Below are 12,610 nucleotides of genomic sequence, written 5' to 3'. Positions count from 1 at the left end.
CATTATGCTAAACACATTTTTCTCCATGTAGATTTTTATTTCAATTTCATTCACATGAGTATCAAGTTTGAATTATCTAGTCATTAATATTTGATTTATTTCATTTTGTAAAATAATAGCAGAAAGTTGGTACTGCGTTTTCAGATTTGTAATTCAATAATTATTTTCTATGAGAAATGCCGATTTTTGTATGTTTATATTGAACATCGATCTTTACCATTTTTGAAATATGTTGATGAGATCGTATGAATATGGTTCATTTTGTATTTTTGTATTTAGTGGATTTTTCAGGAAACACGATAGTGATATACAGTTTCATTAGCAAACAAATTAAGGAAAATGTAGAGATAATGTTTTTTTGTTGTGTTGTTTTTTTTTGCATGGTATAAAGACGGAAATCTGTAGTTTACGTCCAGTTTTGGAACTTTTATGAGGAGTATATTATCTAGGATCTATGTTAGTGATATCGAGATAATTTCATAAATAAACCCCGTGAATTGTATCTTTCTGATATGTTTTATCTGTGTTAGCAATTTTATATTTTTTATGAGAGTGTGTGTGCGTAAATGGGTTTGGTGCACCATGATTCTGTGAGAGATTGTTGATATATTTTTTTGAAACTTGCAACTTATGAAATGGGATCATTATAGGACATTTTCACAATATTGTAAGAGTTAGGGGCTCTGTTGAATTTATTACTCAATGATACATGTATCACGAAACAATTTCGGATCTGTAAAAATATATTTAACTTCTAACTTTCAAAAGTTGAGATTTCGCAACGTCAGATAATTGTAATTTTTCATGCTGTGTTTTGAGATGGTATATGAGTTTGTGCATATATATTGTAAAGCGAATTCAACCCTGAGCAAAATTTACATTTTTCTTTTGTCGGGGGGATGTAATATATATAGGGGGTTGAATCCGCGTTTCCGGAAATACTGTTCAGTCCGTATATGATTTTGTTATATACATGTATGTAATCACATGTACTGTCTCTTTTTCATTTTGCAAGTGCCATTAAAGGACGTAATTTTATTAGCTGTTAATGTTTTGCCTCTCGCACCCCCATACAGGATCATTACAATAGTAGGATATTCTAGAAAAAAAAGTGTACAAATTTAAATGCTACCAATACATTGACCTCTCCCAAGATTCATGTAGCAGCTGCTTAGGAGTCCTGCAAAATGTTTTAGACGTTACGCGCGATGTTCGTGTCTATAAGCGTAACAGGCGTTATCGCTAAAATCGGACGTTTTTCATGGTTCAGACGCTACAAAAATACTTCTAAAATAAGCAAAATTAATGTACCTGTCTGGTGAGGGTGAGGGTTGGAATCTCGCTAACATGTTAAACACCGCTACATTATGTATGTATTTGCCTGTCCCAAGTCAGGAGTCCGTAATTCAGTGGTTGTCGTTTGTTTATGTGTTACATATTTGTTTTTCGTTCATTTTAAGATAAATACGACTTTTAGTTTTCCCGTTTGAGCTATTTTACATTGTCATTGCGGGGCCTTTTATAGTTGAGTATGCGCTTTACTCGTTGTTGAAGGCCGAACGGTGACCTTTAGTTGTTAATTTCTGTGTTATTTTGGTCTCTTGTTGAGAGTTAATTGTCTCAATATCAATCATATCATATCTTCTGCGGGACCCCAATTGCGGTTTCAGTTGTTTTGGACAACTGTCGGTATGGTCGCCTTATACTTCAAATGGAATTATTCATACAGTCATTGTAAATACAAATCAAATAGTTTTCATAAGAATAACATGACAGGTACCTAAATGTCAAATAAGCATCGTCCAAAGAAGGAAAAACCTTGATAGATACTTTTAATATTAGGAACGATTTGAAGGACAATTGTGTCACGATCTACATGTATTCTCTCGACAAATCTAAATAGTCGGTCCTTATAATACAGTTACTTAGAATCGTTCAAATGTTTCCCACGATATTTTTTAAAAAATCTGCCGCAGATTGTATTATTTCGTTCCCGCAAAGAAAAAAATCTTGATTTTTTAAAAAGCCCCCGGCTGCGTCCTAATGTCCCTTTCACGAAGTTTCGAAATAATTTCGTATGAAAATTTCATATCCGTGTTTGAAACAAATGTCGGTTTAGTAACATTAAAAAAAAAATTCGCGACTTATACTGAACCGACAATATAAGGTGATAATACATGAAATATCCGGCAAACTTTCTTCTCCGTCTACCTCTAATTTCGATAAATAACGGAAACATAGATAAATACCTCGCTGCGCAGAAAATAAGTTCAAATTTTTCTTTGCAACCGTACTTTTCGGAATAGTCATGCTTAGATAATAAGTTTTCTTTCAAACCTTTAAGTTGTGCATTTTGCCACTATGCACGGAACTGATTTCCAGCGAATTTGTCTTTAAGTTTTCCAAAGTAATTTAACATATTATCCGGTTTAGTGCATTTTCTGACAAAGTGTAAGTTTTTTTTTTAATTGTCACAGTAATATATTCGTATCGTTCCAAAGATACACTGGGAGCATCATCCGAAACATAGTTTGTCCGTAAATTTTAAAGAAGCCTCATCAGTGCTATAAGATAGAAACGCAAAAGAAATGCTCCTACAATTACGTACCCAAGTTTTACTAGTTTTAAAAACTTTGCAAGTTTTGACTTAATTTAGAATTTGCGAGTAAAAATAAAACATTCAATCTGTTCCGGGTTGAGAGCAACACTTATCAATATCACGGAAAACAAAAATAATCCGAAAAATCAGTAACATAAAGATAAATCAAATCGTTGTTTAAAAAGTATCTCTATATATGTAGTTGAATAATACATGCACCGACAATCAATTAATATAAGTTGTACGCTTGTTCTGTGGGTTTTTTTTGCAGGTGCGTTTTTTGTTGTTTTGGCTATTCGAAACGACGTCGGGTTGCCGCCGTCAGAAATTTAATGCGTGTGACATCTTTTTCACCAATTTTCAAACATTTTTTTCTCGGACAGTTCGAATGCTATGGAGATCAATATAGATATTTTGAAAAGATTAGAAAAATAACATGTCTATATAAGAATTTCATTGTCGACAATCAAGTGCAAAGCTTAATATAGTTTACTTTAATTACGACTGTACGCAACGTTTTGGCAAAAAATGAACGTGTGACATTTTATTTACCAAATTTAAAAAAATTGGATCTTTTTTATTTTTGTGTTTGACCGGTTTTGCGTTTGAAATTTATTAATTACAGAAAAACAACATTATACTAGCCATAGCATTTTCTCACCTGATGACATCATTTATCCGTATTTTTTAACTGTTTTCCTTAGAGCAGTTTCGAAAATGGAGATGGGACACACTGAAACCTTGCAGATTTGCCTGGCGTAACAGAATAAGATGCAATAAGCCTTCAAACAAATATATCATAATGGGTTGCTATTTCATGGCAATTCGCGGCAAAAAAAAATATTAATGAAAATATGCCAAAAAAAAGTCGAAAAGAAGTCTTATACTTCAGTTTTCATCGTCAAATGTTACCCGGGACAGCCCATTATTATTCCAAAATCCATAATCTATTGCATAACAACTCGATAAAATGCGTTTTATATTGTTTTAGTGGAGATAATTGAACACAAACATTTATATCCAGCAGAATAGTATCTGAGGTCTTATAAAAAATACGTTTTTTTTCTTCACCTGTAGCTCAGTTTTAACTACAAACATACAAAAAACGTAAACGGTACGAACATCGCGCGTAACGTCTTAGAATTCATTGTCGTTCATTTCCCAGCCCAGTCGTGCATATTATTATGAACTGTAACCGTGTCATTATAACCTTCCTAAACTGAATATTCAAAATTAGTTTTATCTGTTAGATAAATGGTTTGTCTGTGTACATGTATTTCATAGCTGTGGTCAACTTAAAACTAACAAAATATTAAACATGGAAGAACAAGTCCATAGTACATGTAAAGTATCACGGACTTCACGGATGCCCCACTCATACCATTATTTTCGATGTTCGGTTAATCGTGAAAGTGGAGTAAAATCTGTTATTTTGGCATTAACCCCATAGGGATCATGTGTACTTAGTTTCACGTTGGTTGGACTTTAACTTCATCAAAAAGTATCTTGACCAAAAACTTTATGAGCTGAAACGGGACAGACTGACGGACGGACGAACGAACGGTTTACTCCTGGTTTGCCCACTTTTAATTCTACCAATTATCTATTAGTAAAGAAAACAAAAAAGACAAAAGGTTTAATGAGCATACAATTGTATAGTCTGTTCCAACTTAGGTATGGTCAGGTATATTGTTAGTAAGTGTTTTCTGCATATTCAGGTTGTTTTTTTTGTATAGAAAAAATTATTAAAAAAATCAAATATTTTTTCTCATTATTCTCAATTTTATAAATGCATTGCATAAGGTAATATGTAAAATGAGGATAAATACAATCTTCACACCAAAAGTCACAAAACATGATATTCACAAATCTTCACTTCATTGTCCAGTTCAAATGGAGAAGATGGGATCGATCATCAGCTGCGTCCGAGTAATCTACCACGCTGATTAGTCCTTGTTGGAATCTTTCTTTCAGTAGTTGGAGTCTGGTTCTTATACTCTGTATCGTCATCTTTTTGGGGGCGGGCTCCTCCTGCTGCATACTGGATAATGTTGCATTCTGTAAGTGCCTGTGTCTTTTTCAGTAGCTCAATGATCTCGTAGATGTTTGCGTGGGCATGTTTGAGTCTCTTCTTAAGTTTGTTGTGCCATCCTTCCAAGTGATTTGTGGTGGGGGTCCTTCTGTGTAATAGTGATTCCATAGAAAACGGTAGCTTTCAATCCTGAACTCTGTCATGTATTCTATAAATGAAGTTGTAGCCAGTATGTTTTCAGTTTCTTAAATGTCTTCTTTAGTGTTTAGCCAAACTTCTCCAACAAGGTGGGGTGGAACAAGAGGTAGTACTGCGGCTTAAGTTTCATTCTTTTACTTTTTAACTTTTTTTCAGAATGTACCAATATATCATTTGTTGATAAATTGGAAAAATAGTTTCATTTCAAGTGCACATTTTTCCTATTTTTTGTATGAATAAAAATACATTTTCCTGCCAAAAATATTATATAAAATTTAGAAAGTTTTGCACACTTTCTTTTATTTAATAACAGAATATAATGTTCTTTTAAACATTTACAGGTAAAATAAAAGGTAATAAATATGACTTTAATTCAGAAATAAACTATAATTGTTAAAACAACAATTCCCTCTATGTTTACATATACATGTAATTAAAAGTGGGCAAACCAGGATGACACCCGAACGAACATACGGACGACAGAATGAACGAACGGACGGTACGACGGATAGATGGATGGGGTCAGAGGAAAAACATTAAAAAAAAACGGATTATTAATATCTATTATAAGATCAACAGATTATATATAAACACTTCAAGTCTAAATTTGATTTAAATTCAGATCAGTCAAATAATGGTGGTGTTCCGGTAAAAACGGAGGTAAATGCACAGGCATTTAAAAATCATTATTTCACATAGCAACAGATGCTAAAACGAAAGTAGGATTTTCCAGTGATCCATCAGCCATTTACAATTAAGATTAGAAGAGGAATGGAACACGATATAAACGAGTTTTAAAAGTAATTCAGCAATTATCTAAAAACAAAAATGTGCAAATGACCCTGTTGAAAGTATTTTAAAACAAAGCCTCCAGAATGAAAAAAAAGCAAACACCAAAAAATCACCATTGACATTGTCAACAAACATAGACCCTGTATGCTTCATGACATCCCGTTTACTCTTAATCTTTATACCTGTCCCTATATTGTCAGCGTTCTATTTGCGTTACAGTTATCATGAATAATTAGTAATTGTTATAACAGGAGAAGAAAGGGGGAGGGAGTGTGTGATTGATATAGGTGTCTTAATTTCCTGATTTTTTTTTTGTAATTTTTCCCCACTTCCAACTTTTCTCATTGTGTTCAGATCACATCAAGTGAATGTTTAACGACCTTTACCATTAATAAGGATTGGGATCACAGATTTGACTTTTGTTTACAACCTTTATCAACACCCCCTTTTTTACTCCATATAGTACACCCTACTAGTTTGCATCCCCTATTATAGGCTATAACAATGAATGTATGTCCCAAAGAAAAGTCGCCCCTAGGAAATTATAAGGCGTATTATGCCACATAAGGCGTAAACCAGGCATAAGTGGAAGTTACATGTCTAGATCCAGGCGTAAGGGAGCAGGAAACCTAAATTTGTAGTTCTTCAGGCGTAGAAAAAAGCAGTCAACCTGGTGTAAATTGAAATCAGCAAGGCGTAAGTTTTCTGATGGGCGTAAATTGAAAAAAGCAAGGCGTAAAACTGTTGGCATGGCATAAATAGAAATACCCATAAGGCTTTGTTTAAAGAATCATGGGATTTTTTTTCAAATTTGGCTCTTTGGTTTTAGTTTGCAAGAGCTTGATTTATAATTATTTCACTTTGATTGGGTAACATCAATTAGAGGTGGTGTGCAATGTTAAGGAAATCCACAACCTGCATTTAACTCTGCTATCATTGACTTATAATAGTACAATAACCAAAAGGTAACCTTCATTTGTTGTAATATTTTTCGTAGAAATGATGCAATTATATTGTTTCATTATTTAACTAATAAATAATTAGAATATTTTTTTGCTCAGGACATAAGTTCTAGTGATATTTATAAGGTGCTGAAATCTAACTTTAATAACTGTCCATTTACAACAAAACTGTCCGGCAGAAAACAAAAATCAAACATATTTATTTTGAAATTATGCCTATAATATATAGGAAACTTATAATAATAGATGGAGTGAAACTTTATTCATCAAATATTTATACAGTATATATAATCATGATAATATATTTATCATGAGATAACACAGTACCCAAATTGATTAGCATGAGCAAAACAAGATCAACAAATAAGTAAAATTTTGAGGAAATTGTTAATTGACTGCTTGTTCAAGTCTATTATCACAACAATTATGTTTGATATATATTCAGAAACTTTAAGATAGCAAAAATGATAAACAAGACAAGTTGTGCAAATTCAAATATTTCAACAACTTATTGTCAAAGTTAATGCCCTTGAGTGACAATTTTTTTTCCATTTTTTGGCAATTTTGTCTAATATCTTGAAAACTATAATAGATAGCTTGGCTTTTGAATATACATGCACATGATGCATGTATATATATATTTCAAATATGATTCTTATTTTCTTTTTTTTTTGGCTTCTTTTGTCTTTGCTTCATACCTTAAACACAATAATTGATAATTGGAAAAACATATCAGCAGGACAGGATAAGATGTACATTAATTTCAACATTACTAAAAACTGTAAGTTAACTCTTGATAGGGCTATTCCCATTTAATGTTAATTTTAACTAAAAGGTGGTCATTTATGACAAAACAGGCTCTTTAGACATGTAAGGGCTTCTAGTTTATTATATTGAGATTTATTTTTTGTAGAGCCTTTCGACTTTTGTCGACAAAGCAAGACATAAGTGATAAGGATTCTACATGACATCATCTGTGTCGGCTTTTCCGACAGCTTCCACAAATATTCACTCTGGTTAAAGTTTTAAAAATTTTGATAACTTTCTTTTTTTTCCTTGCAGTGTTTGGCTCATAAATTCTCAGAAACTAAAGCAATTGAGCAAATAAAACTGGAATAAATTTGTTTTTTTAGGTCAACAGGGGAGGATCCAGGATTTTGAAAAGTGGGGGTGAAGTTTTATAAAATTGCCAAATGTAGCAAGGTGAAAAAAAAAATTGTGACCTTTTTTGGGCTTAAAACATAATATAAGTGAAATATGCACTTAAGCTTCCTGGTGTGGGGCATGCATATTTTGTAGTTAAAGAGGGTTTGACATTTTTGATGCTTTATTCTCCTTATTATTAATTGTGTATCATAAAATGATACTATGGATCCCAAATTATGTACTAATAAATTTGATGTGGGATTTGTCAGTAAAAAAAAGACATGGAAAATTCTCACCAGTTTGTTGTTAGTTAAGTTATCAAAACCTCATAGATTTCTTGTTGTAAGCAAGATATACGACGGGCTATTTGATTGAATTTGTAATACGACCGACAAGAGTTAAAAACAAGCAATTTTTATCCAAATGTTTGGTTGAATAATATGTTTCACCCAACAACATTAAGGGAAGTGAGGGGCTCCAAGACATCCAAAGGCTAAGAATGAGTCTGAAATGACAATGAATTTATAAATGACGGCCGACAAATGGAGACATAAAGGCCACGTACACAGACACTCTGGTCAGACATGAAAACCCCTGCCACAAAATTTTATAATCATCATGTTCATTTAATGCAAATTAATTCTGTTGGAAATTTACGTTTCTAATAGCAAAAAAGATTTTTGTTTTCAATACAGATACGTCCAGAATTTATGTTTAAGGCAAAACTTAGAGTCTTTTTTTTTCTCTGAAATATATCTTAAGACTGTCTCCTCAAAACAAATGGTTAAATGTACTTACTACTTTAAATCTATCTAGAGCTTATAATAACTTGGGATCTTTTGAAATAGGCTTGGGTGTTTGGGGTTAAACATGTTTTTGTAGTTAGATAATATTGCTGTGGAACTTTTTTTCATGAGAGTGTAATAGTCTATAGAGTATTACTTTCTGTTTGATGGAATAGTGAAATAGAAGTCAATACCTTCTTTTTCAATCCTGTGTCGCTTTGTAGGTGTCATGATTGTCATCCTTAGCCTAAGCAATGTGTTACTGCCCCTGAATTGGTAATTTTTAGAAAATTTTGCAGCTTTTGGTTTTTATCTTGAATATTATTATAGATAGAGATAAACTGTAAACAGCAATAATGTAATGCAAAGTAAGACCAACAAAAAAGTCAACATGATAAAAATGGCCAATTGACCCCTTAAAGAGTTATTGCTCTTTATAGTCAAATTTTTAACAAATTTTGTACATTTTGTAAATTTTTACAAAATATTTAAACTTCATGGCCAAGTTCATTATAGATAAAAGATAATAAGCAGCAAAAATGTTCAGTAAAGTAAGATCTGCAAACACATCTCCATAACCAAAACACAATTGTGTCATTGAATCCATCAGTGTCTTTAGAGCCTCTAGCTAAAGAGCCTGAGTCTAGTTATTAATTTTTTTCCTCTTTTTTGTTGAGCTTGCGATTAACAGCAAAGTAGGCAAGACACTGACTTACAAATTAATAATTTTAGGTGATATTTTACTATTGACTGACCTGGCAAAGCTTCACTAGAAAATTTAGTCTTTTTATTGCAGGTCTTTTCTGGAAGACAGTATGAAGATTGACATCGCTCATCAGTGTTGCTACAGTGCTGTAGGGAGTAAACAATGTAGCCAGTAGCATCCATAGACCAAACTGTATAATTGGATACAACTACTAAAGGAATCAACATGAGTCTAACAGAAGAAGAGTCAAATTTCCTCAGATTTTACTATCTGAACTTAAAGATTGCTACTAAGGCTGTCAGGAAATATTTTGATTCTGTTCATCCACATTCTGGACTTGCAAATGAACTTGCAAATAGTTATGTGACATTGAAAGGACTTAGGTTCATAACAAAACAACAACTGCAGACATTGTATCCAAGTCCTGGTAAGTTTAATTATTTGTGTGCATTAAGGACAGACTTTTTATTTTGTGGTTGCACATTTGTATCACGCCCTCCTCATCATTGTCTGAGGACAATTTGGTTTCAGGTCAATAACTTTAGTATAAGTAATTAGAAATGTATGAAATTGAAACACAAGGTTTATGACCACAAAAGGATGGTTGAAATTTTGGGGGTTACTGTCCAAACAGTTCAGGAATAAGAGCCAAAAAGGGGCCAAAATAAACATTTTCTTGTTCTTAAAATTTGAGAAGTTAAAAAGAAATTTCTTCATGCACTTTTTTTTCTTGCAAAAGAAAAAAGGGAGAAGTGGAGCAATTTTCAACAGCATAGTGTATTATACAAAAAAAACCAATTCATTATCAATTCAACTTCTTTGAGTACAGTTATTCTGTGTTAGAAACCTATTATGAGTCAAATATTTAATTACAATCCAAATTCAGACCTGTATCAAGTGCAAATATTTTGTCCATATTTTGGACCTCATCACTGTAGGTGGTCAAAAGTCCTTTTAATATGTCTTGAATCTAAAATAAAAATAATCTCAGATAGCAGACAAACCTTTTTTTAAATTCCAATGTTCAGAGGACAAAATATAAAACCAAATTTGGTCATAATCATCATTATGTAACCTAGTTTAAAAAGTGTGTCTGATTGATGACTCTACTTGCGATGATGGACAAGACTAAAAATAGAACATAGGAGTAAAATGTAAATTGCCAAATTTTACATTTTTATATCATTTTTTTGCCTTTTATTTTGAAATCTCCAATAGATAAAGAGAAACTTAAGAAAGCAAAATTGATTAGCCAGACAAGCCCCACGAATATGTAAACACAGTTAAAACCATATGAAACTCCTTATAACATGTATTAGAGATTTTGTCCTTTAATGATGATTTTTAACAAAAAATTGTTATTTTGCCTCATATCTAACAAAAATCTTTTCCCCAGAAACTGCTTGCTAAAATTTAACCAAACATGGTTTCCGAAAGAGGTTATTGGCTTAAAGACAAAGTTTACTATTGTTTCACCCGCGACAGAAGTCATAGTACGCAAGACAGAGATTACCATCCAGCATTGACGTAAACTAATTTGTATAAAGCTTTGTATTTCAAAAAGTAGAAAACCTGCATGGATGCTTCATACTTTGTATGTGTATGCAGATACATTATGTTACAGAGTTTTTATCATACGACCGCAAATTTTGAAAAAAAATTCGTCGTATATTGCTATCACGTTGGCGTCGTCGTCTGCGTCGTCGTCGTCCGAATACTTTTAGTTTTCGCACTCTAACTTTAGTAAAAGTGAATAGAAATCTATGAAATTTTAACACAAGGTTTATGACCATAAAAGGAATGTTGGTATTGATTTTGGGAGTTTTGGTTCCAACATTTTGGGAATTAGGGGCCAAAAAGGGCCCAAATAAGCATTTTCTTGGTTTTCGCACTATAACTTTAGTTTAAGGTAATAGAAATCTATGAAATTTTGACACAAGGTTTATGACCACAAAAGAAAGGTTGGGATTGATTTTGGGAGTTTTGGTTTCAACATTTTAGGAATAAGGGGCTAATAAAGGGCCCAAATAAGCATTATTCTTGGTTTTCGCACAATAACTTTAGTTAAAGTAAATAGAAATCATTGAAATTTAAAGACAATGTTTATGACCACAAAAGGAAGGTTGGTATTGATTTTGGGAGTTTAGGTCCCAACAGTTCAGGAATTAGGGGCCAAAAAGGGACCCCAATAAGCATTTTTCTTGGTTTTCGCACCATAACGTTAGTATAAGTAAATAGAAATCTATGAAATTTAAACACAAGGTTTATGACCATAAAAGGACGGTTGGTATTGATTTTGGGAGTTTTGGTCCCAACAGTTTAGGAAAAAGGGGCCCAAAGGGTCCAAAATTAAACTTTGTTTGATTTCATCAAAATTGAATAATTGGGGTTCTTTGATATGCAGAATCTAACTGTATGTAGATTCTTAACTTTTGGTCCCGTTTTCAAATTGGTCTACATTAAGGTCCAAAGGGTCCAAAATTAAACTTAGTTTGATTTTGACAAAAAATGAATCGGTTGGGTTCTTTGATATGTTGAATCTAAAAATGTACTTAGATTCTTGATTATTGGCCCAGTTTTCAAGTTGGTCCAAATCGGGGTCCAAAATTAAACTTTATTTGATTTCATCAAAAATTTAATAAATGGGGTTCTTTGATATGCCAAATCTAACTGTGTATGTAGATTCTTCATTTTTGGTCCTGTTTTCAAATTGGTCTACATTAAAGTCCAAAGGGTCCAAAATTAAACTAAGTTTGATTTTAACAAAAATTGAATTATTGGGCCTCTTTGATATGCTGAATTTAAACATGAACTTAGATTTTTGATTATGGGCCCAGTTTTCAAGTTGGTCCAAATTATGATCTAAAATTATTATATTAAGTATTGTGCAATAGCAAGTCTTTTCAATTGCACAGTATTGTGCAATGGCAAGAAATATCTAATTGCACGCTATTGTGAAATAGCAATTTTTTTTTATTTAGAGTTATCTTTCTTTGTCCAGAATAGTAAGCAAGAAATATCTTATTTCACAATATTGTGCAATAGCAAGAAGTTTTTTAATTGGAGTTATCTTTCTTTGTCCAGAATCAACTTAAATCTTTGTTATATACAATATACAATGTATATTCACCATGTTCACTTTTTACTACCAACTGATAAATTTAAATAATCTTTACCATTCAGTGATAACAAGCAGTTTTTTTACATCTTATTATTTTATGATGTATTTAAATGAGTAGTTATTGTTGCAAACTCCATTAGAAATTTTAATTGAGATTAGTTTTGGAATAAGGGAAAGGGGAATGTGATTAAAAAATTGGGTTCAATTTTTCTCATTTGAAATTTCATAAATAAAAAGAAAATTTCTTCAAACATTTTTTTGAGAGGATT

General features: G+C 32.1%; 1 protein-coding gene across 1 annotated transcript in view; it reads left to right on the top strand.

Annotated features, from left to right (window-relative positions):
• Positions 1-5,548: 5,548 nt before the first annotated feature.
• Positions 5,549-12,610, top strand: part of LOC134681363 (uncharacterized) — a 33,248-nt gene continuing 26,186 nt past the window's right edge. The window contains exons 1-2 of the mRNA XM_063540963.1: positions 5,549-5,629; positions 9,311-9,647. Coding sequence (XP_063397033.1) covers positions 9,446-9,647 — 202 coding nt within the window. The 5' untranslated portion in view covers positions 5,549-5,629; positions 9,311-9,445. The remainder of the gene's footprint in view (positions 5,630-9,310; positions 9,648-12,610) is intronic.

Source organism: Mytilus trossulus, chromosome 8 (genome assembly GCF_036588685.1).
Source record: "Mytilus trossulus isolate FHL-02 chromosome 8, PNRI_Mtr1.1.1.hap1, whole genome shotgun sequence".
Lineage (NCBI taxonomy): Eukaryota > Metazoa > Mollusca > Bivalvia > Mytilida > Mytilidae > Mytilus > Mytilus trossulus.
The sequence above is the reverse complement of the archived record's forward strand: the minus strand, read 5'-3'. Positions and strand labels throughout refer to the sequence as shown.